The sequence below is a fragment of the Colossoma macropomum genome, unplaced genomic scaffold, assembly GCF_904425465.1.
Source record: "Colossoma macropomum unplaced genomic scaffold, Colossoma_macropomum, whole genome shotgun sequence".
NCBI lineage: Eukaryota > Metazoa > Chordata > Actinopteri > Characiformes > Serrasalmidae > Colossoma > Colossoma macropomum.
In genome coordinates this window covers 29,738,579-29,764,586 of record NW_023494798.1, presented here as the reverse complement: position 1 = coordinate 29,764,586, position 26,008 = coordinate 29,738,579, and the positions used below count along the sequence as shown (strand labels likewise).

The following is a 26,008-nucleotide window of genomic DNA, read 5'->3' as shown; positions in this document are numbered from 1 at the left end:
GAGAGAGAGAGAGAGAGAGAGAGAGAGAGAGAGAGAGCAGCACAAGCTTTACTGCCAAAAGCAAACAAACCACAACACTATAGAGAGAGTTACACTGCTGCACATGGTTCTAATAAGAGTGAAGTGGGGTGCTTGAGTTCATGAACCTGGACCAGACAAAGGCACAAACAGAAGTCAACACAAGTTCTCCACCAAGTGGCCATTTCTGGTACTACAGTGTACTTCAGCTGCGATTTGTTTGATAAATATAGCTGTTGAACAGAGCAGTGTGTTCTAGTCAAAAGGAAATGTATAATCCAAGAGTCCATTTTTGCTGAAAAACTATAAATGAGGAAAGTGTAAAACAGCATAACTTTGGCTTTCACAAAACTTTTCTTTGTACAGCTTGTGCCAGACTTTCCTGACCTGTGTTCACCAGCTTCATAAACTCCAATGCATTCAGTCGGTCATCCTGAGGGGAGAAAACAAAATGACTGACATATTTAGTGAGTGATATGAGGTATGTGTATGTCTTAATTAAGTTAATTCATCATATTAGTACAACTGTACAATTAACATAAAGCGAAATTCCATCAATTTTCCACATTTCTGCATAATTAAATGGTAAATATGTAAACAAAGTCATTCAGAGTGGTTTGGTGTGAAATGCTCTGTTCTAGAGAAACTTACAGTCAGAATTGTTCACAGTGGTTGTGAGAGGAACCAGACGTCTGAAGAGTTAAGCTACCTTACAGAAAGTTATTACAAGAAACGGTTATGTATATGTTACCTGATGCCCAAGACACTGTTTTATGACAGTTTTGAGATGATCTTTTTTCCTAAAATGTATTTTCTCAATCCATTCCAATTATTAATTAATTAATCAACCTTTATTTCAACTCAGAGTAGGGGGACCCTCATTTACAAGGTAGCTGAGCCAATATAGAGAGGTTGGATAGGAAAAAAAATGTTGCAAGTGCTAAAAAGTAAAAGTAATCGTAGTGCAAAAATTTAATATAAAAAAGTAATCAAAAAACTATTACCATTACAATAGTATAGTAGCTTTATAAATAACAGAGCAGATAAGGATAAAGTAAATAAAAAAACACCATTAATGAAATAAATAAATAGAAGATGTAAGACAAATTGGCAGTAAAAAATAATAAAAAGAATAAAATAAATCATAATAATAATAGTAATAATAATAAAAATAATTAAAAAAGAATAATAAAAGTGAAAAAGCAGCTGAGATATAGCTAAAACATACAAAAATAATATTAAAAGTGAAGATAAATCAAGTAAAACAGTGGATATGGTGGATATGTACATGCAGGGAGGCAAAATAGTTCCCAAAGATAATTATATTTTCAGAAGTATAATAATTATAATAATAATAACATAAATTCAAAAGACTCAAGTAGGTTCACTGGTTGTTTTGGACAGTAAATAAAATGATTGTGTTGTGGACACCATGACCCCTGATCATCATCACTGTAAGGAAGTCAGCAAGTTTCTTTAAAACAATGCATTTGTTTACATCTTACCGATTCAATTATGCAGACATTTTGAAAAATCTATGGACTTCCCCTTTATCATACTTTCAGTTTGCACGGACTGGTCAGATTATGGAGGCTTACCGGTCCAGCTTCTTTGTCAAACCACTTCTCCACCCTCTTTTGATCCTCAGGAAGGGGTGGCTTTGACATTACAGTCTTCAGGGCAAACAACGACAGTGTTAGTTTCTGATGAAATGAAATTGTTGTAACATTGATTTCTTTTAGCAATTTACTCACCATATTGAAAGGAGTAGGACAGGTGATGTCACGGAGCCTGAAACAGAGGAATCAGTAAAATAAGAAGGTGCTTATCTATTTCCACAAAACTACAAAATAGTTCACAGGGGAATTCCTCCAATTTTTCAAAATTTCTGCATAGTCCAATTGTTGAAATGTAAAGAAAGTCATTCAGTAGAGTATGTTATAGTTATGATAGTTAATTCCAAAATGATAGAATGAAATGCTTCATTCTAAACTTACCAACTCAGATTTCTTTTTGGTGGTGATACAAACCAGGGATCACAATGTCTACACACATATACAGAAAATATAGCCATTTTATTTATTATCCAAAATGAACAGTGATAAATCTGATTACTATTTTAGGACTATTTTGCCTTACAGTGCCCTGGATGTATCTCTCCACAATAAATGGAAAAAAATATATATATTTTATGAAGAGAAGGGAAAAAAGAAAGAAAAAACAGAAAGATATAACACATTCAGGATGCTAAGCAGTGGAGGAAGAAGTGAAAGAAAGAAAGAAACTAAGAAAGAAAGCAAGAAATAAAGATGAAAGAAAGAAGAGCCAAAAAAGTAAATAATAAATAAATAAATAAATAAAGAAGTTTTGAGTTGAACTTCTCAGTTTTAGATGTAATGTTGAAAATGGTAAAATAGGGACAAATCTGATATGACGCATTTTCTTTAGGTTCTATTTTGCCCTACAACGTTCTGCATGTTTCTCTCCACCATGAGTTGGTAAGCTTCTCTAGAACGTAGGAGTTCATATCAAAAAGCTCTGAACGACTTTGTTTGCATCTCAATGATTGAATTATATACAGAAATTATCTCTCTCTCTCTCTCTCTCTCACTATATATATATATATATATATATATATATATACATATATATATGCATAATATATATATATATATGATTATGATTATGATATGATATATATATCTATACATATATATGTACGTATATATAAATATGTGCGTGTGTATATGTGTTTATGTGGATATATACGTATACATATATACATACGTACAAATTACGTATGTTTATTACAACCCCCCACCTAGATTTGATTACCTTTTACTACCTAACTAAAAACCCCAAAATCTTACTGTGTTATTATCTAAATGAATAACACAAGTGAAACATCATGCCGTTGTATTGTGTCCTGCTCCATCATGCTCCTGCGTACCCCAGTGTGTTTCCTTTCTTGGCGTAGATGCGGAGGAAGAACTCCCCCTGCTGGTTAGGCCTCTGTGTGGATGGCAGGATGACGTAGTGTCCAGGGTCCAGATGCACCTTCCTCCAAACGGCCCTTGCATTCTTATACGGCCCAGAGCGGCTCACCAGCGGATTAGCGCTGAAAAACTGCTGGTCAAAAGAACCAGTTCTGTCCTGCAGCTGTAGAGTTAGAGAGGGAAACACAGGGAGAGAAACTGTTCTCTTCGCACTTACAGTAAACGTTTCAGTAAAGCTATTGCTATCTTGTGAGCTGGTTAAAAGAACACAGGTTTGGTTCCTCTTCTTTTTGATGTAGATGGGTTTGTTAAAGGGGAATTCCACTGATTTTCTGAATTCTGAATTGTTAATACGCATAAGTCATTCAGGTGGTTTGATGTGAAATGCTGCATTCTAGAGAAACTTGTGTTTTGTGATATGTTTGAGAAGATTTTGGCCTAAAACTACAGAGGGGTACACGCAGGGTGTTGTAAAGCAAACTAGTCCCAAAAAAAAAAGGATTCTTTTTGAATGATCACTATTTTACAACCAACATGACATATAAAAACTCAGAAAACACGTTGTAAGTTCACTGGTGGTTTTAGTAAATAAAATGTCTATATCTGTGTTGTTGACATTGTCACCACTGGTTCCTATCACCACCACTGTAAAGAAATCAGTCTGTAAGTTTCTCTACAATTAACCATTTCACATCAAACCAAACCCAAAATTCTGTATACTTTTGTTTACATCTTCATCATTAAATTGTGTTTTGAAAAATCAGCACACCTGATTTAACATAATGAAAGACTGATTAGATAAACTATGTATTGGATAGTAACTGTAAATAATTGGCCTTCCTCCAGGAAAGCTTTGGAAATGGCTAAGCTGATATAATAAATAAAATATAAATAAAATCAGAATTTAATGTTAATTAAAAAAAGAGTAATTAAAATAATTTGTATATAATTTATATATTTGTATAAAATGTATATTTTTATTTATTTTGATGTGACTGTTTATCTGTCCAGATAAATAGCTTTAAATATAATTTTCACTGGTGGCCTAAGATATCTGAGCAGAAATGTACATCATAAAAAAATCAGCCATAGCACATGAGTTTATTAAGTATTACTCACCTCAGGAGGGACCTTAAAACATCAAAGTAGGAAATTCATAGAGAGAAAAACAGAGAGAACACCCAGGGAGAGAGAGAGAGAGAGAGAGAGAGAGAGAGAGAGAGAGAGAGAGAGAGAATATACTTAATGAGTTTGTGAATGTGAATCAGTTTTTTTCTTTTTAAGGCAAGACACTACAGGCAAATACTGTATTTTTTAAAATAGATATCACAACAAACCTTTCGTAGATTGCAGATATTCTTATTAGTATTTTTTGTATTTAAAGTTTTCCAGAAAGAACTACATTTAGATATGCAAAGGAGACATTTACGCATGTTTTATAACCAAAATCTAGCCTTTTGTTGGAATCTCATAATCGAGGAAACACTATGCCCTGTTATTATCAGTGACACATGAAAGACCATGAACAAGTGAATGCAAACTGACAGTTTTGACACTTTCTATGATCACAGTTTACGAGAAGACATCTCAGAGAAAATGTCATAGATGCAATTTATCCAAACATAACAAAAACTGATTGATTAAGACCAAAATCGTCATTTCTGTTGTGCCCTGCCTTAGAGAAATAAATGTTCCAAAAAAGGGTTCTCTAGAGCAATGCAATGGTTCTCAAACCTGTCGTTAGGGACCACCAGATGGTCCACATTTTTGCTCCATTCACAATGCACAGGGGTAGAGCAAAAATGTGGCCCACTGGGGGTCCCTGAGGACAGGTTTAAAAATGGTGACTTACAAATGTCATCACGTTGAGGTAGGATGGGCAAATGTAACGTTAAAAGTCTTGCCGAAGGACTCTTATTTGTTTAGCGTGGTGTGCTTGCCCTGGGAATCAAACCCTGAAGAGCAGCAGTGTTACCCACTATACTAAGCAACGCTATGCCAATGCTATAGAACCTCAAACACTAAAGAATCACTTTTGGTTCTCTAAAAACGGCTGCTTCTTTAAAGACACATTTGTTAATGAGATTTCTTTAAGCGAGTGTGAAGAACCTTATCAAAGTTTAAAGAACCTGCACATGATAAGGGCTCTACACCAATTAAAGTTTTTTTCTAGAACCGTTTGGCCTAACCCAGAACCATATAGGAACCTTTATTTTAAAGAATGTATTCCTTCAGGTCTTTATCATACTGCTGTAACTGATTAGGCCTTTAATAATAATGAGGTAGAGCTTCTCTGACTCTCACTTTGAAGATGTGGAAGGCGATGTAGAAGAAGTTGATTTTGTCTTTCTGTCTGCGGTCCTTCTGCAGCAGCTCCACCAGCACTGTGCACTTCTTCATCTTCTCCTTATGCTTCTCTGTCCCACTCTTTCTGGCTGCGTCACCAGCATCATTATCATCGTCACCGACATCTGCATCATCTTCGTCTACCTCCACATCCTCCACGTCCTGCTGAGACAGCACCAGGTGGAACTGAGGGTTCTTCCAGAACGTTCCTGTAGAATTAAAGAGGACAGTGGCAATGCTTCAGCTAAAAACCAGCTATATTTACACAGTTTCGTCCACTATACCAGGGGTCAGCAACCAAAATGTTAAGAAGAGCGATTTTGTCCTTTTAACAAAAATCAAACCACCTTGGGAGCCACAACATTTTGTCCATTTTACTGTTTTGGCTATAAATATGCCTCAGTATGTGCTGATGTCCTAGTGTAGGCTAAAAATATAATATAAATGAAAACGCAGACTTACTTTGCTCTGCTTTAAGCTTTAGCTCAGCTACAGTCTCATTTTTTGCATCTCTGGCAGGAAACTTTTCCGCAAAAGTGGAATAGTTTCTTGTAAAACGTCTCTTAACGTTCGACTTTTTACAAGGCTCAAGTCACTTCTCATTCGCCAGCTTCTTGTTCAAATTTCCCCCCTTTCCACCTTAAATGGTGCCTGAGGTGCCACAATGTAACCGTTGCACCATTTAAGGTGGAACAGGAAAATTCGAACCAGAAGCTGGACAAAGTCAGCTTCGCGACTTTTCTGTGTTTGACAGTTTCTCGTTGCAAATTAAACATATCAGAAAACCAGCTGGAGTGATTATAAACGCAAATTGTCTGCGTTGCTATAGTGACCAGCAGTCTGTGCGCCAACCTTCAGGGTTAAAGTGTGAATTAGCAGTTATAGGCTACATGAACCCCAGCGTGGAGGACGTGTCTTTCGAGGATGTGAGTGAATTAACCACCATTATTGTCATATCTTCATTAGTATAAAGATGATTTGAGACCTACACATCAAGCTGGACCTTCTTTTTCGAGTCTGTGTGCATGAAATTAATACATAAACACATAAGATGTGCTCAAAAACTCCCATGAAATCTGACCTGATGCCTCTGACTTTTAAATAATAATGTCAGGCTTTACAAGACGACTCACAGCACCACACATACACGCCATATTTTAACATGTCTGTTTTTTCACCTGAAACTTTAATACTACCTCTTTCAATTTTAGCAAAAACAATCTTTAAAAAGTGCTGCTTTTAAGTAATCTTAGACAGATTTGCTTACTGTATGGCACACTTATCTATAAAAATGGACAGAAGTACAGTTTTAGCTTTAACTTTTATACAGTATGTCATAAAGGGATGCTCATAACGCTCACAGTTGACTATAAGCTTCTATTACTCGTTAGCTACATTAGCCTCATAGCTGGGTATTATATTTAGCACACCAATTCACACACATACTCACGTGGGTATTTTCGGCTGCCCCCTGCAGAGCACATAGGGACCCATGATCCCTTGTGGGAGGTCAAGGACCAATCAGAGGCACCAGCAGCATCACCATCCTCCCCAGCATCAGAGTCAGGATTCACGCTGCACAGCTCCACTGTATCAAACATCCTACAAAAATCCTCCACCCCAATCCTACACACACATTCAATATTATTACATTTTTATAGCATAGTGTGGCTTGTTGGTTGCAGTTTATGAGCACACCTATACCTACCAAAATTCTCCATCCTCTTCAATGTTCAGGTGAATTCTGGTCTTTTCTGCACTGTCTATGCCATCCCAGTCTTTGCACCTAACACAGGAACATACATTCATACACTGCAACACTGTGGGTGCCCTTGGTCAAATGATGTTTTCCTGATTTTCTAAGTGAAAATAAGTTAACACATCCTCTACAGAGAACACACTTTTGCACATTTTAAAGCACAATTATTGTTTATTTGCTTTAACATACTTGAAAGAATGAATAAAACATAGAATGTGAACTAAATATATATATACACACACACATATATATATATATATTAAAGATTATATTTTATATTAAATATGTTTTAATATGTTATTTTCTCTTAGGAAATCTACAAAACATGTCATTTGACCATTGGTCTTTTACATATAATTGTATACCTTGTCAGCATTACAGGCTCACAGTAAACGTGAAATAGTGGTCCAGGGGTTTTGTTATTACACTTCATTGCTGTACTTAAGCATTATTTTGGAATATTTGTACTTTACTTGAGTATTACTGAAACTGAACACTTCTACTCCATTATATTTTAAAGAAAGAAAAACATACTTTTTAGTATTTACATTTTCATCTTCAAGGTATTTATTACAAATTTCAGGCCAGGATATTTCTTTCTTTTTCTCTTGCCAATCAGTTGAGTTCTTCTGCACTTGCACTTTTTATTAAAACATCCAAACTAATTCATATCAGTGTAAAATAAAACTGGCCATAACTGAGCTAATGATCTGTCCATGTCCGACGCCACCAAACACAGAAAACCTCTAATTTGTTGTTAATTTTTATATACTTGAGTAAGTTTTCAATTTTTCAATTTTTATATACTTGAGTAAGTTTTCAATTTTTCAATTTTTATATACTTGAGTAAGTTTAAATGTTGTTCAATGTCCTTTTTGACTTTCACTCAAGTATATTTGTAGTATATTCATACTTCCATTTCTACCCGAGTGAGTTTCCAGACCCATGCTTTTATCATATAACATATCTTATCATTTAATATATATATCATCACTGGATAAAAACGTGTATCATCGAAAAAGTAACTTGGTTTTGAAACATGGTGCGTTTGTGTAACATCCTGTCCTGCCTTGCCCTTGTCTTATCTGTTTTCCTCTTTTGTTTACCTTCTCTCTTGTCTCTTTCTTGTTTTTGCCTTGTGTCTTGCTGGGCATTGTTTGTTGTTTGCTCAGTTGTAACTCTGTTGCCTTGATATTTCTTCTCTTGTTCATTAGCAAATTATGTTGTTCTATCCTTGTTTTATTATTTTTCCACTGTCCATAGTTTAGTTTTGCTCCTCGTTGTTTTCTTATTTTCTTTATTCCCTCTTTATTTCTCAGTCGCACATCCTGCTTCATCTCCTCCTACGTTACATTTTGTAACAGAAAAATTGTTAGCCCTGGTAAGGTAGGTTGCTCTTGTTTTTCTTCTACAAAGTTATGACAATATTTTTTCTTAAAAGTATACAAAAAGACAAGCACACAGACAGCTGGACAGTCAGTAGCAAGTCAGTAATGCTAAAATGAGAACGGAGGTGTTTCTCACTTATCACTCCAGGGTCCGCAGAACTCCACAAATCCCCAAGGGTTCCGCAGCCGCACCAGCAGCACCTCCTCAGCCTTCCTATGGACCTAAACACACCCAGACATATATACACCTACCGCCCACTTCATTAAAACTACCTCTTTGTTTCTACGCTCATTGTCCATTTTATCAGCTCAACTTACTATATAGAAGCACTTTGTAGTTTTTCAATTACAGATTGTAGTCCATCTGTTTCTCTGATCACTCTGTTAGCTCCTTTTACCCTTTTCTTCATTCTCAGCACTGCAATGAGACTGAAGTGGTGGTGGTGTTTAAGTGTGTGTTGTGCTGGTATGAGTGGATCAGACACAGCAGTGCTGCTGGAGTTTTTAAACACTGTGTCCACTCACTAGACACTCCCATCTTGTTGGTCCACCTTGTAGATGTGAAGTCATCCTCTAGACCTTCATCAGTGGTCACAGGACACTGCCCACAGGACGCTGTTGGCTGGGTGTTTTTGGTTGGTGGACTATTCTCAGTCCAGCAGTGACACTGAGGTGTTTAAAAACTCCAGCAGCACTGCTGTGTCTGATCCACTCAGACTAGCACAACACACACTAACACACCACCACCATGTCAGTGTCACTGCAAATAATAACTGCTCTGTGGGGGTCCATGGGGGTCCTGCCCAATGAAGAACATGGCAAAAGTGGGCTAACAAAGTATGCAGAGAAACAGATGGACTACAGTCTGTAACTGTAGAACTATAAAGTGCACCTATAAAGTAAGTAGAGCTGATAAAATGGACAATGAGTGTAAATACAAGGAGCCAGCCATCACAGTGTGTATATGTACATAGCCAGGTGTGTTACCTTATCTGTAGCGGTGATGGCGTAGGCGTGACCTTTGACCAGCCCCTCTGCTGTCACTGTACCAATCTCCTTGACGTTTTTGGCCTGCACTCAGAAAAAACACACAAATTGACCAGCCATCATGACTTGACCTGTCCCAAAATAAGTGTTAAGTTCTATAGTCCTGCCCCATGGTGATGCCAGACTTCATGTACTTTGGTACTACAAAACACAAGTGCTTTAACAGACACTGGCATCGGATCAGTACTCTGTATCAGCCAAGTTCAGGCTTTGGAATCATGAACTGGGAGGGAAAAAGCCGGATCAGTGCATCCCTTTTGATTTGAAAGCTCATGTGAACTTTCTCGCTCCCTGTTTATCCATATTCTGTTTAAGTGAAGCTCTTGTCAGTGAAACATGCCGATCCAGTGCAGCCCAGAGAAGGATGAGTTCCCCTTTTTTGAGTCTTGGTTCCTCATGCTCTTAGGGAATTTCTCCTTTTTAGTTTCTTGCCTAAACATCCCTGGAGACAGGCTTCCTCCTTCTCCCTGTCTCTACCACAGCTCTCACATGCACAAACCACCATCAAGCAGGTAGCAAATCACTGGAACATGATCAATAGGAATCACTAAACACAGAGGTTAGCATTTGTCGCTGTTGGAATAAAACCTTGCATTTTCATTTATCACTTTTTTAATAGAATTTGAAAACTGCAACTCGAATTTAAAGTTTCACGATGAATAGAGGAATAGAAATGTTCCAAAATCACTTGGAAACAAATACTGTTCCATTAACTTCCATTCAATGATAATAACATTTTTGAGGTTGTGATGCGACAGCGGCAACAGACTCTGATGATGGTGTTTATGAGTGAATGTGCACATGCATGTGTATGCAAGAAGTGTGTACCTGAATGAAGCAGCTGAGCAGGCTTCCTCTGGACAGAGCAGCAGTGAGAGTTCTCCAGAGCACAGGAGGGGTGCGGGAGGAGACGGGACGAGTGTAGGCGATTCCTCCTGTAAAATCCTCCATTCCCTCAGAAATATTACCCCCCTTCAGACTGCCGTAGGAGCCAATCAACCTGGACGAGCATACACACACATGTACTGTGTTCCCTTACATCTAAAGTGCGCAGAGTTGCCTAGATATTATAGAACAGTGGTCACCAACGCTGTTCCTGGAGATCTACCTTCCTGCAGACAACACTAATCGACCCCACTTGATTCACATAATAACTGCTATCAGGAGTCCTTCATTAGCTGAATGAGGTGAATTACAGGTGGGTTTAAAGGTAGATCTCCAAAAAAACGGGTGGTGACTGCTGTTTTAGATATATTTACTCCAATAAAATGCATTTTAAACTTAGCACGTTCAAAAAGCCATTGGTCCCTGTTATAACTTAATAATAAGTCAATCATTTTTCATTGTTTTCTATGCAGTTACTGAATAATAAGCCTTAGATTGCAGACACACAAACAAGTTTAAAGGGCTAGCTTCGTAGACCAGAGTGTATGGGTCTGGAAGGGCCTAGGCCAGGGGACGGCAACATGTGGCTCTTTTACTGTCCTGTTGTGGCTCCACAGCAGAATTAGATTTTTAGGTAAAAATAAAATAATCCTCCTTTACAGTAAAATAAAGCTCTGCTGATCGTTCAACACAGTTTTAACAATAAATGGTCTTAGACGCTGGAGTTAATGTAGCCGATATCTGCTATATCCCCTATATCAGCTTCACCTTTTAACCCTGAAGGTTAGTGTGCAGACTGCTGGTCACTATAACAATGCAGACAACAGTCTTGCCTAGCTAGTAGCTAACAAAACGGCAAAGAGAAAGATTTAAGACGAACATTGATAACTTGGAGACTTATTTGCATTTATAATCACTCCAGCTGGTTTCCTGATACATTTAAGCTTCTACGAGAAACTGTTCAACACTAAAAAGTTGTGACGCTTCCCATTCGCCAGCTTCTTGTTCGAATTTTCCCATTCCACCTTAAATGGTGCAGCAGCTACATTGTGGCACCTCAGGCAACAGTTAAGGTGAAATGGGAAAATTCGAACAAGAAGCTGTCGATTAAGAAGCTGACTTCAACCATGTAAAAAGTCGAACATTAAGAGACATTTTACAAGAAACTATTCTACTAAATGTTTCCTGTCGGAGATGCGAGAAAAGTGGCTATAGCTGAGCTAAAGCTTAAAGCAGAGTTTATTTTTATCTGCATTTATTTTTATTCTTTAGCCTATACTAAGACATTAGCACATGCTGAGACATATTTACAGCCAAGATCTTAAAATGGACATAAAATGTTGTGGATCCCAAGGTGGTTTGATTTTTGTAACAAAATGCCTCTTTTTAACATTGAGGTTGCCGACCCCTGGCCTAGGCCCTCTCACTTCGAAGCCCAAACTGACTGTTAAAAGGAAAGTCCTCTGATGGCAATGAAAATGTTACAAAATCTCTCGTACAATCCAGGATGAATCCAAAGGTGCCAAGTTCTTCCACCCTCTTGCCTTTTTTTCAACTTAAAAAGCTTTACGCAACTCTACATTAAGGGACGATACTAAGATGGGACAGGTGGGTTGAATGTGGGGGATGCGCTGCATCAGAAAAGAAACGAATCCGGCCAAAGTGGTGCATTAAACCAATCAGAAGGCAGGTGCTGTCTGCATGATCAGTGCCCAAAGTTTGTAACATTTGCTCCGTTGTTTGAACCTTCGACATGAAAAGAACACAACAAATATTTAAACACAACTATTTTACCTCCAAATTCAAAATCCAAATGAGAAGATTTGTTGGATGTTAATACAAAGAAACCACTGATGTTGACTACAAGTGATATTCAATGACCTATACTCTACATTTACCACTGTAATTACAGCAATAAGCTAAATCTGGCTCTAGGAAAGCAGTACAAAGGGTTATAAAACATTTTTCTAATCTATCAAGATAGACAGATACGTACTGGATTCCTCATACATGATTAGTAGCACAGACTGCTTTAAATGACTTGTGTGCAGAGTTTAGAATGTCCATTATTCATTCAGCATTTCAATGACGTGCAGAAACAGAGTAGGAGCTCAACAGTAATCTGTTTACGTCTAATTGATCTGTAAAAACATCCTGATGAAGCAGCGTGAAGCTCTGGCTCTGCTGCTCCTTATCCCACACACTCACACACAGTCATACACACATATGCTGGGACTGACTTGGCGTAAGCCTTCTCCACCAGGGCGCTCCAGAACTCGTTGCTGGTGCGGGAGTAGCTGAAGAGCAGACGGCCTCCTTGCACGGGCAGCCTGTCATCCACCACCACCTCCACCCACTCACCATACTGCCAGAACTGAGAGAGAGAGACACAGAGAGAGAGAGAGACAGACAGACAGCGAGAGAGAGAGAGAGAGAGAGAGAGAGACAGAGAGCGAGAGAGACAGAGAGAGAAAGAGAGATGATTAATTCTATACAGAGTAAAACAAAGGTCAAGAATTGTTGTGTTATCATCAGCATTATGTATAAGACAAGTGGACCAATAGTCTAATACATAACAATAATGATGAGATTAGTCTAAAGTTAGAGGATTGGTCCAGAAACCCCGAAGGGTCATTTCAAATTTATTGACAAAACAACAACAAACAGCCAGCCCCCTGCTGGTCTAAGATGGAGTAACGTGCTAAGTGTTAGTCAGTATTTTTTTTCAGACATTAGTGAAAAGAAAAATAATTGTGAAGGAGAAAAACATTTTTTATGCTTTTGACTGTTTTTGGTATGTTATACAGGCAGAAAAAAAAACAAATATAGTGGAACTGAGACTCAGGACTCTTTACCGTTCAGGGCTTCCACAGATTGGTTCACCAAAAATCAGATCAACTCAGCTTTCCTCTTATCCCAAGTGTAGTCAAATGGCCAAGACATGCTTGGTGTGCAAAGTCTGCTCCTTTAGTTTTGCGCTGGAGTTTAATATAATAGGAGTCTATGTTGCAGCTACGCACATGTCCATGTTTACACACTTCCGTGCACCAGTTTTAATCTGCCTGATAGGAAAGACACTTTTGAAAGCAGTTTCCTTCCATGCTGAGTCTTTCATACCAAGATATCATGGCTGTACAGAGAAAGGAAAAAACTTTCTTAACTTTTAACAGGATATTTTATAATGCAATTTTATTCGAAGTCATTTTGGACTATTTCTATTGACCTATTCATCATAAAATTGTCGCACAATGTAAAGAGCAGCTGGCATTAGCAACGAAATAAAGGATGACTTGAAAAAAATGTTTTGAAGTTCACAGCATCACAACTTCAAGAGTCTTCTTTAAGGTATTTAGTAGTATTTTGTTTCCTGTGGGTGTTTTTGTTGTAGCCCCATTTTAAAAATCGTCTTCCTATACATGTTGTACAAAAATAACGATTTGTGATTGGTCAGTTTTCATGTCAGTCAAACCGCTCTTTCCTTTCAAGTAGGCGGTTCTTGACCACAAGCAACACCACTGCAAAAAAATGATATCTTGAGTGAAAACATCTTGAATTGAGATTGTTATAACAACTTCTTTCTAGATTTTTAAAAACATTTTTAATGTAATTTTATCTAGAGAAATTTACCAGCAGATCATTTTTAAATTTCTTGTTTTAAGACAAATATTTTTGCTTATTTGTACAAATAATGCTTGAAATAAGCAAAATTATCAGCCAGTATAAGAACACAATTTCCCCAGATAAAATACCTTAAAACAAGTAAACATGCCTAGAAATAAGTTAAACAATCGTATAATATTATTATATATTCGTCACAATTCCCAGGTGTAATATAAACAATACTCCATGTGCAGTTCGGGTAAAATATCCTTACAGTGTAAATATTTCTTGTTTTTTTATTTATGATTATTTATATTGTTAATTTCTGTGAATAGAGTTTATGTGAAGGATGGAGTTTATATTTTTTATCTTATATTTTTTATTTCAAGTATTATATATATTGTCTGTATAGTAACAAGTAACAAACTGTAACCTTGTTAAGTAATTATCATGGTTAATTACTTTGCGTGTTAATTCTTGTTAATCTTACAAATATTAGATATATTGACTAGATATAAGATGGTTTCAGGCTCTCTGACAACAGGTTTGCAAGCCACTTACATTAGCTTTATGGCTAATGTCCTACATTTCTAAATACCTAAATATCATTAAAAGCACAGGTCAGGGGACGTCTTCGTTTAAGCACAGGAATACCAGGCTTGTGCTGACCTGCTGGCAGCAACATATGAACATGGCTGGGAATGCAGTGTGTATTCACACCCTCGGGCAGGGGCTGCATGTCAGGACACTTCAAACGCCATCAGTTAACAAACATAAACAACAGGCTGCCATCTCTTTTCCCCTTGTTTAAAGATCTTTCTCTCCTCTCTCTTCTTAAACCCTCTCTCTTAATAAGAGGGACCCACATCTCACCGTAACTCACTCTGACTACTCACACAACAGATGGGAAGATAATGGCCGGTCACTGTCTCAGCTATGCTTTGATGTCTGCTTTCAGAGTTTATCTAGACTCATCTCAGTTTACACAAGCCACCAAAAACCTCCCTCAGGATCGGTAATTACTCTTTAATTAATATTTATGCAAATAGAGAAAATGAGAAAACAGACAATACTTTTCAAACCTCCCCTCAGATCTCTCAGATACTCCACTCAGCTTAGCAATTAAATTCTCTAGTATTGGGCTGTTCTTGCAGCTTAGTTTACATACATAGACTTCATGGACTGTGATGAGTAGATTTTGAAGTCTTTTATTTCACAAAAGTGAAGAAAATTTAGTTTTCTATGATACGGGCCCTTTAACATCTGTTAGTACAGCCAGTTTAAATTCCTAATTAAGGAACATCTCTACTGGTCCATTTGTCATAAAACATTCACACAATGCAGAAATAAACAGAATTGTACAAGCTGGAACAGCTCACTTTCCTGGAGGTTTCCTACTGTTTTACTGCAGGACTGGCGTCATAGAAAGCGCACTTCGTATGGAGCTGCAGGGGAGGGCAGAAACAGAGCTGATCTGCCTTTACATGCTCATAAAGCGCTTAAATGAGGACACATGTTTCAGAGTGTTTACTGCCTAAATGGAAATGCCAGGCCGGAGGCAAACACAGCAGTTACATAATGACGCTGTACTGGTAATTGCTCTCATAATGGACAGCGGGAAATGGCTGAATAATCTAAATAATGGCTAAATAATGGCTAAATAATGGCAAAAATAATCATAATAATATGTGACCGAGAAAAAAATAGTGCAAAAACGGCACCTATACACGATCACATGCAAAAGTTTGAATGCTCTTGGTGAAAATTACATGTTTTGTTGATTTTCTAAGTAAAAAAAATTAATTAACACATCCTCTACTGGGAACAAACTTAAACACATTTTTCTGGACATTTTAGTGCACAATTTCTATTCATTTGCTGAGTTTAACCCTTGTGTGGTGTTGATGTTGTTGTTACTCAGTGGTCTGGTGGATCCACCACATTATTGTTTTTTTAAATCAATACAGCCATAACAATTTATGTAAAAATACCAGATGTTTAAAATATCACAAGTGGCCAGCGTAGGGTTCTCCTTTAGCAGCTGTAGCCAGTCAGCAGCCTGTCTATGTTGTCCACCCTCACACATGTACACACATATACAAACACATACACACACAGACACACACACTAACAGCAGGCCATGTAGGAGGAGAACAGAGTGAAGGACACAGCACCTCCACACTTTTATTCCCTGTGGGTTCACCCAACACCACATGTGTAATATAAATGTGTAGGGGGTGAACAGTGTAGAGTCATTGAAAGTGTGTTATTTTATATGTTCTTCACAGAAAATGAGGAAAGACCAAGGAATCTGAGGTTGGAATAATAATAAACTGCATCATTTTTTCTTTTGGTAAACACTGAAAATGGGTCCCACAGACCTGAACACCACACAAGGGTTAAATTCAGCAAATGTGTAGAAATGTGTTCTCTGTAGAGAATTTATATTCACTTAGAAAATTAACAAAATATGTAATCTGGCCAAGGGTGCCCAAACTTTTGCATGCAACCGTATGCATAACTAACCACTCACTTCCAAGTCGATACAGTCCATGCGTGGAAACTAGGCTACAAAAACAGCCCATTTTGTTTTGTATGCATTTCATGACATTACAAAACCAATGGCTGTACATATACAGAACAGAGGTCATTTACATAGAACAGTCTTAAAGGCAAATGGTTATGTAAAAATGAATTACATTTTTTGGCACATAAGCCCACAAAAATGGCAAAGAATAATAAAATGAAAGACATTTGTATGATACGGGCCCTTCAAAATGTTTCTTCACACTCACACATCTCGTTTACAAAGACGCTTCTTTAAATAATCATCTACTGAAAGGTTCTTTAGGGAACCTAAAGCGTTTTTCTCTGGCATCTCTCAAAAGAATTCTTTTTGGCATCATGTGTTGCGAGTGTGAGAGGTGTGTTGACAGGGGCAGGGGATTTGTATGTGTCACTTCGACAGCAGGGGTCGGTGGGAAGTTGGGGGTTGGTGTCTGGAATGATCTCTACACAGAGGAGGGAGGACAGACGATAATTACCACCTTCAACAAAAACTCACACAAGAAATGCACCCCCACCCCAGCCGCAACCTCAACTCGGATCATAAATTGGGTCCTTAATGTAAAATTTATGACGTGTGACACCTTCTGTCTCTTCGAGTCGACTTTAATATTTATTATATGTTCTCTTTGCATACTCATATCATCAGGGGATAAGAAAACCTTGAATCTCTAGAATGGTAACTTTATAGGAGGTCCTTTGTAGATGATTAATAAACTCTTAACAGATTATCAGTAACACGTCAACAACACATCAGTGAAGTAGCAGTAGTGAAGCATCTGAATATATTGAAGTAAATATCTTGAAGATGTTCTGTTGATACATTCCTTACATTAAGTAGGTTATATAGTTAATATGTTACTTCCCTTACGCAAAACCTAACCTTACTCAGCCTTACCCAGAACCTAACACTAACCCTGGCCCTAATCCGTACCCTGACCTTAACCTCAACCCAAAACCTAATCCTGACCCTATGTTTTTGACATGTTACTGAGAGTCCATCGAGTGTTTGTTTCATCTAAAAAGGACCACTCAAAATAAAGTGTCACCACTTTTCCTTTAAGACTGATATATGTAAATAATACCTGTTCTTATTGGCTGCTCTGTAATGTGCCTCATGCAAAAGGCACAGCCAGGCTGAAAGACAATTTATAACATGTAAATGAATGAGTGGCGCTAACCTGCTGTAGCCTGAATGGGAGGATTTGTGTACACACGTTGGTTTTCATGACATCACAAAAATAGTGATTTCAAAATGAGCTGTTTTGCAGCTTAGTTTACATACATAGACTTCATGGACTGTGATGAGTAGATTTTGAAGTCTTTTATTTCACAAAAGTGAAGAAAATTTAGTTTTCTATGATACGGGCCCTTTAGCATCTGTTAGTACAGCCAGTTTAAATTCCTAATTATGGAACATCTCTACTGGTCCATTCGTCATAAAACCTTCACACAAAATAAAGAGCAGCTGGTTTAAATGAAGCTAGTTCAAATGAAGAAAGGAATTCATTTATGAGGGTTTCTTATCTAATCTCCTTGTATCTCCAAATCTCCAAAAACAGTACCTTTAAAATGGTAACTTTATAGGAGAAGGAAAAGCATACTTAACATCTGTTAATACAGACAGTGGATTTTATTTTATTCCAAGTAGTTTTTAAGATTATTCCTATTGGTGCATTATGTTATGAGGTTTTCTTATGACAGCACTTATATGGTATTTTTTGACCGCACAAGTAAAATAGTTTACAAGTGTATTCTCCACTTTAATGGAGAAGCTAATTTTCCTTACTTTTTTGAAAATAAGTTCAACGTTTTAAAGTGTACTTCACTGTCCAATCCATACAGTCCATAAACGCAAACTAAGTTGCAAAACCAGCTTACTGTTTTTTTTAAGTTATGAAAACCAACCTATTTACATACAGCTGCTTATTCATCTTCCAGCAGGTTAGCCTACCCACTAATGCTGAAGTTATTAAGAGTGTTTTAGCCCAGACATAAGCCAATCAGAACAGAGATCATTTACATGAGTCATAAATGTACAGTAACAAAAAAAGCCTGTTTAATTATAATTAAACAATAATTATAATTATAACTAAACAGAGGTTGGTAAATGACCATATAAAAATTAATTAGGCCTTTTTTAGGTGCAAAATACCCCACACAAAAGTGATAAGTGGACACCTCAAAGGAAACCTCCAGTGTTTTCAACCTAGTGTCTATCATGCTGCATCTGTAACGCACAGTTAATTACCATAGACAACAATCTAGACATGTTCCAGATTCAGCTGCTTCAGCACTCGCCCACTGGGTTGTATTATACCTGTGTTTCAATTTTGTGGTCTTTGCTAAAAGTGGGAACATTATTATCTGTAATCACCAACGTTATAGACACCATGGATAGTTTAGGCTGAAAAAAAGTATTCCTTTAACTTCCACCTGTGATTTTCCATCATCAGCAGGAGTTAATCCACTTTACCCTGAAGAGGAAGATTCCAGCATAGGGGGCCGCCAAGGTCTGTCCAGCTGGGACCACCTTCTCAAACAGAGTGGGGTGCATAGTGAGACAGGACAGTGAAGCCAGTAGCCAGCAGTTACCTACAACACACACAGGTAAGAATATGCTCATCAGTAAGTAACTTTACAAAAGAGGGAAAACTGTTCTTAGCTTTAACCTGCAGCTCTGTGCAAAAGTCAGAGAGCATCATCATTTATCACATTTTGTCTACACTGACACAAATTATTATGTATTTCAGGAGATATTTCGGAAGAGATTATATCATCGCTGTCCAAAGAAAAACAAGTATGTCCTTAATAGTAACTTTACAGGAGAGAGCAAAAACACTCTTACCTTTCAATGTAAGTTAATGTAAAGAGGTTTTATTCCAAGTGATTTTAGAGCAATTCTATTGGTGCAGTCATCATTTTTACACAGGTAAAAGACAGCTGGTGTTTTGAAATGATGTAGAAAAATAAAAATTGCTTAAAATGGAGATGGTTTTCTTTGGACAGTGACGATATATAAAATAATCCACTTGTATGATATACAAATAAATGAAAAAACAAAGTACTCAGCTCTATGAGTCTGAAAAGATGTACAACTGTCAAGAAGCCCTCACTGAGAAAAGGGAATAGATATGTTCTCAGAACAATGGATGCTGAGCCCACACCTGAATATCACTGAATGTGTTTGGATTACTTGGATCATGAAAAGCAGAGAAAGCAACTTCTAAGACTGAACTTTGGGGGTGTAGAAAAATATCTTGCACATTTCTTTGAAAAACTAAAAGCAAGTCTCCTGAAAACACTGGAAGCTGTAATGTGGATACATTAAACAGTGAAAAATGTAATATTCTATTTAGTTGTTGAGGCTTCTGTGTAATTCTCAGTGAAACAGACGTACAAATTAATGTACAATTTAATAACTTGTACTTATTTGAAAAGAAACGCACAGACAATGTAAAAGACAGCTGGCATGTACATAAATAAAAAAAAAAAAGAAAACTGCTAACAAACTGTCCCTGTGATGATTCACTGTTGCAAACACATTCCTCTGTAACAGTAAACAGCTGTTCATCTTCTGTGGGGGGTTTACTGAAGAGGCTTTCTGCTTTTGTCAACAGCTCAGCTGAACATGTTCAAAACCACAGCACGTTTTTTTTCCCAAAACCCAGTCTCATACTCACACTTTCCTCATTGAAGACAATTTGTGAAATACCATTTAAAACAATTTCAAAACTGCTTACGCAAACCCCAACACACATCAAAACCTTTTAGTCTGACAGAAATACGTTTCGCCCCTGAAGTGTCAAAAACCGGCATGAATCTTTTCCACAAGTATCAAAGGCAAATAGATATGGTGAGTCGGTATAACGTGGCTGTAACTGTGCTGGCTAAGATCATAAATCACACCATATATCAGCACACAGAATATATCATAGTTCACAGAAATTCAGGTGTTCAACTGTGCACACAGCTAGCATATTCTCTGTAGAAAAGCACTGACCAACAGATCTGGACTCTCTGGAGCAGCCTAAGGTGACCATGCCCGATGCCAAACGTCGGCTATAGGAGCATAAACATATAAAGCCTCCCAACATTGGACTGTGGAGCAGTGGTGGAGCTCTATCCCAGGTGCAAAATACAGGGGATCCTGGGGGGTCCAACACTCACTAATTAGCCGTACAGACACCCTGAATATCTCAAAATCAAAACTCTGCTATCATCAGTGCCGCTACAGTGAATCAGTTAGCAGCCGGCCACCAATGGAGTAGCCAGCCAACATGGGACCCTCCAAATACCAGGGGTTATTGTGCCCACTGGCTCCATCCAATACTTTGGGATGAGCTGGAGTGGCATTTGTGATCCAGCTCACTGACCTCACTAATGATCTTGTGGCTTCAATCAAATCCTCACAGCAATGTTCCAACATCTAGTATAAAGCCTTCCTGGAAGAGTAGAGGCTGCTACTGCAGCAAATGGGGAAAAAGAGTTGAGATTAAAGCATTTGAGACATGAAGTACAAAGAAACAGGCGGGCTGCGGTAGACCCCTCAGCATGTCATTTGTTAATTGTTACTGTGAAAAATAGCCTTTGCAATACTGATATCACAGAAGACTGCAATATGTCAATGGATCCTCTAACAAACGACAGATTTTCTTTTTATTGTGTGCATTTTGTCCAGCCTTGGACGCTCCAGATGAGAGCTTTAGTGGTGAACATCTAAAACCAGGACCTGAATGCCAAACACCAATCAAAACCTGAGAGAGAGACAGACAGAGAGAGAGAATGAGAGGATGATGAAGAGGCAGACGATGAAGAGAGAGAGAGAGCGAGAGAAAACGGAGAAAGAGAAGAGGAATGTAGAAAGAGAGAGAGAGAAAGAGAAGAGAATGGGGAATATACAGAAGAAGAAACAGAAGATAAACAGTGAGACAGAGAGAGAGAGAGAGAGAGAGAGAGAGAGAGAGAGTGAGAGAGAGAGAGAGGAAAAGAGGAACAGAGAAGGGAGAGGGAGAGAGAGAAGGAAGCAAGGGACAAAGAGATATAGAGAGAATGAAGGAGATAAAGATGGAGAAAAGCACAAGAAACAAGATAAAAGGGGTGAAAAGGAAGAAGAAAAGAGAGGTAGAGTGAGAGAAAGACAAAAAGAGGAACAGAGGAGCAGTGAGCAGGAGGAGTGAGAGAAAGAGAAGAGAGAGAGAGATGAAAAAGACAGAGACAGAAGAGAGAGAATATGAGAGCGGTGGAGAGGAAAAAGAGGGAGAGAGACAGAGAGCAGATAAAGAAGGAGAAAGAGAGAGAGAGAGAGAGAGAGAGAGAGAGATAACAAAAGATACACAGAGAGAATGAGAGAGGAGATAAAGAGGGAATAGAGAAGGAGACAGTCCTGATGAGAGAGAGTGAGAGAGAGAGAGAGAATAAACCTGCTGTGCAAAATAATTATTATTGTTGAGCTGGGGGTGGGGGGCGGGTAGGAGGCGTATGCAGATGAAGCCCCCCTTTCCCTCTTCCCTCCTCCTCCACCTCTTCTCCAGTTTTGATGTGAGAGCCCTGAGGCTGCTCTGTTTTACAGCTCTCAGCGGGGCGTCTGCAGAAGGGGCCCGAGACCCTCACAGCTAGAGGGGCGGAACGGGATTGGGATATTAAACATTATAACCAGGATCAAGCAAAGAGGAGGAGAGAGGGAAATGAGAGAGAGAGAGAGAGAGAGAGAGAGAGAGAGAGAGAGAGGGAAATGAGAGAGAGAGAGAGAGAGAGAGAGAGAGTGGAGGGGTGAATCTGCATGATAAGAAGATGATACGGGAGCTCTTCCAAGACAGATGTCTCTGTGATTGTGCTCATGCCCAGAGGCCATTCTTCACTCATTCGTGTGCGTGTTATTTATTTATTTATTTATTTTCCATTTCAAGGCCTTATCCCATTAGCCGGGCTTCAAATCTCGGCGCTAATTCAGGCAAGGACTCACCCAGCTGACCCTGGCAGATATCAGTGGTGCCCGTGGTGCCCTCCACAAAGACAGCATTGCTGCTGATTTCCTGAAGACAACAGGATAAACAGACAGACAACAAGCATAAATGTAGAATAGCTGCGCACAACACTGTCACACAAATGCATCCAAAATAAGTAACAGCTGCTGAGACTGTACATTTGTCTCCTCCACCTCACTGTCTATCGTTTTAGTGTTTGCTGTCTGGTTCTTACAGCCTGCAGTTTATTGCGTAATGTACTGCAGGGATGTAACGATACACATATATTTAGGTTTGGTGCGCTTTTCAAAATTCGATCTGAATTTTTGAATTTGAGTTGACTTTTGTGTTAGAAAATGACTTAATTCTACAAACATTTAATCATATATCACACAGACTGGCTTGGCCCAAAGAAATACACATTTTATTCCAAAACAAAACAGAATGTCATTTGTCCTGGCAAAACAGTGGTTTTATAAAACGGTGAACTGAACTATAAACAAGAATAACAGACAGAAGCATGGATCTGATCACTGACACTAGTTTCCACCTAAGATGGATGAGAGACATTCAGAAGACATCGTTTGGTGTATTGATGATTTCAATACACTGGTTTGAACGATCATTTTTTATTTTTTATTACTGTATTGAAACTGTTACACCCTTACGCTGTACAGTTTATTCTTCTCATACTTTATTGAATAATACACTTTATAGATTATTGTTTGCATAATTCATTATATAGTGCACTATTTAGTTTGTTGTCTTTATAGGTCATTGTATAGTCCACTGTAGAGATTATTGTTTAGTGCACTGCATATTTTATTGTTTACAAAGTTTATTAAGCAGTACAGTGTATAGTTTATTGTTTTCACAGTTTATTGCACAGTGCACTGTTTAGTTTATTGTTTTCATAGATTTCATAGTTCATTGTACACTTTATTGTTTTTAGTTTATTGCAGTGCACCGTATAGTTTATTGTTTTCACTGATTATCGTATAGTTCACTGTACAGTTTATTGTTTTATAGTTTATTGTACAGTTCATGGTACAGTTTATTGTTTTTACAGATTATTGCACTGTACACTTTATAGTGTATTGTTTTCATAGTTTATTGCACAGTGCACTGTATAGTTTATTGTTGTATAGTGTATTGCACAGTGCACTGAATAGTTCATAGTTTTCTTAGTTTATTGTGTAGGTCACTGTATAGTTTATTATTTTCACAGCTTATTATATAGTTCACTGTATAGTTTATTGTACTGATAGTTTACTGTATAGTGCGCTGTACAGTTTATTATTTTCCTAGTATATCGTTTAGGTCACTGTATAGTTTATTGTTTTAATTTATTGCACAGTGCACTGTTTAGTTCATAGTTTTCTTAGTTTATTGTATAGTGCACTGTATAGTTTATTGTTCGCATAGTTTAATGTGCTGTTCGCTGTATTTTATTGTTTGTATAGTTAACTCTGTAGGTCACTGTATCATTTTCTGTTTGCACAGCTTATTACACAGTCCATTATAGTTTATTTGCTGTATTTATTATTAACTTAATTTAATTTGTTTCTCACTGTTGTGTTATGTACTGTTTTATTTACTGTTGTAGTCTTATCCTCTTGTTTGTTGCTGTTTTGTGCTGAAAGTAGCACTGTGTTCTAGACAAACTATATTTCATTCATCTCTCAACACGCAGCTGTGATGAGAGGGAAAGACTTTACTAGAAAAGCAAGGCTGCACTAACATATTTGGCTGGACAGCGAAAGAACTCTGAACAGAACTTTCTGTGTTCTAAAGTTTTATAACTCTATTCTAATACCCTCATTATTCCTTATTCACTTCAGTCCAGATGTTGTGTTGGGCATTTGTCATGATCCTCAAGGCCTCTCCACTGTTTTAACCCTAATCACTTCCTTCCCACGTTTTCCCCAAGGTGGACATTTCCTTTTAGGTGCCAAAACATAAGTTCAATTGGAGAGGTTTGTCCTGCATCATGTTCTACTGAAGGCCACTTCATAAGTGGGACTTCTCAGTTAACCACAGTGGCCATAGTAGCCTCTCAACACTCCACCCACTAACGTCCACCTAAATGTTTGTATCAGACTTTTTATTTCAGATTTTTTAATTGACAATGAATGCAGTCACATGCAAAAGTTTGAAGACCCTGGTCAAATTATGTGTTGTTGATTTTCTAAGTGAAAATAAGTTTACACATCCTCTACAGAGAACACAATTAAAATGTTAGTGCACAGTTTGTATTTATTTGCTGAATTTAACACCTTAGAAAAAAAGTAAAACATAAAATATATAATAGGCCACATTTTGTTTTATTTTTCCACTTCAGCAAAATAAACAGCAACTGTGCAATAAAATGTGCAGAAGCACACAACATGCAATTGGACCGGGGTGCCCAAACTTTTGCATACGACTGTATGTCATGCTGCAGATTGCGAAAGATCCTTTTAAAATTGTTATGGACGAGATGTTCTAGGGACATCTATTCTATTGGACAGTGCTCACATTTGGCTTAGATTTTCCGGCTTTAGTGGGAAAATGCTTTGTGAAATCCCCCCCAAACCCTCATAAGTGGTCAGTAAGAACATCTCTGTTAGATCAGAAGATCAGAACAGCAGGCTGCAGCTGTATTACACATTCTTTTCCACAGAATCACATTATATTCATGCAACTCTACAATAACTTATTCAGTACACTTTATTGGTGATTTGTAGAAAAATATAAAAGGAAAAAACTTCTTTGAAAGTGTCAAAACAGATTAACTGTTAAAAGCATCACACAATGTGTCCTCAACTAGACACAAATATGTATAGACAGTTACCTTGGGTCTCAGCCATTTGATGACCAGTTTTGGGTCCGGATCTGCCGGCATGCCGATGGAAGTCTGGTCAGCTGTGAAAGTCGAGTCCAGGAACAGAGTTTTTGTCTTGAGACACTCATCTCTGATGGAGGTGTAGTCCTGGCTCTTAAACTTCACCGGGTTTCCAGCAGAGCCGGGAGCAGAGGTGTTGTCAGACATTCTGGCTTCTACGGGAGCTTCAGCTGAAAGTGTGAGGAGCTCTGAGGAACCTGAACTCTCAGTCTGCAGGAATTTGGAGAAAGTTGGAATGAAGTGGCTCACACCTCTCACACCGCCCACTGGGGACACGCCCCCTGCCTGAAGTCTGGGTGGGGGTTGCAGTTGATGGGGTACGAAGCTTGTTTTGGTGGAGTTGGCGAGTCTTGCTGAGTCACTCATGCAATTTTTTATCAGGTTCATTAAACTTTCCCTGCACCTTCCAAAAAGCTATCATAACAAGAATTGTCGTTGTTAAAATGTAATTTGAGATGACATTTTATTCAGTATTTAATGTTTTCAGCTTTTCTCTAGTTTTACTTCGTGTATCATTTGATATTTTTAAGCGCAAGTACTTTTCTTTACTGACA

General features: G+C 37.9%; 1 protein-coding gene across 1 annotated transcript in view; it reads right to left on the bottom strand.

Moving 5' to 3' along the window:
• capn12 (calpain 12) overlaps positions 1–25,697 on the bottom strand; it is a 34,939-nt gene extending 9,242 nt beyond the window's left edge. Inside the window, exons 1-15 of the mRNA XM_036585561.1 lie at positions 25,404–25,697; positions 22,570–22,639; positions 19,081–19,199; positions 12,680–12,813; positions 10,383–10,554; positions 9,495–9,578; positions 8,644–8,729; positions 7,069–7,146; positions 6,811–6,986; positions 5,319–5,569; positions 4,134–4,145; positions 2,969–3,177; positions 1,773–1,809; positions 1,617–1,691; positions 406–451 (exon numbers count right to left, since the gene is read on the bottom strand). Of these exons, the coding sequence (XP_036441454.1) occupies positions 406–451; positions 1,617–1,691; positions 1,773–1,809; positions 2,969–3,177; positions 4,134–4,145; positions 5,319–5,569; positions 6,811–6,986; positions 7,069–7,146; positions 8,644–8,729; positions 9,495–9,578; positions 10,383–10,554; positions 12,680–12,813; positions 19,081–19,199; positions 22,570–22,639; positions 25,404–25,601 (1,747 nt within the window). The 5' untranslated portion in view covers positions 25,602–25,697. The remainder of the gene's footprint in view (positions 1–405; positions 452–1,616; positions 1,692–1,772; positions 1,810–2,968; positions 3,178–4,133; positions 4,146–5,318; positions 5,570–6,810; positions 6,987–7,068; positions 7,147–8,643; positions 8,730–9,494; positions 9,579–10,382; positions 10,555–12,679; positions 12,814–19,080; positions 19,200–22,569; positions 22,640–25,403) is intronic.
• Positions 25,698–26,008: the final 311 nt, after the last annotated feature.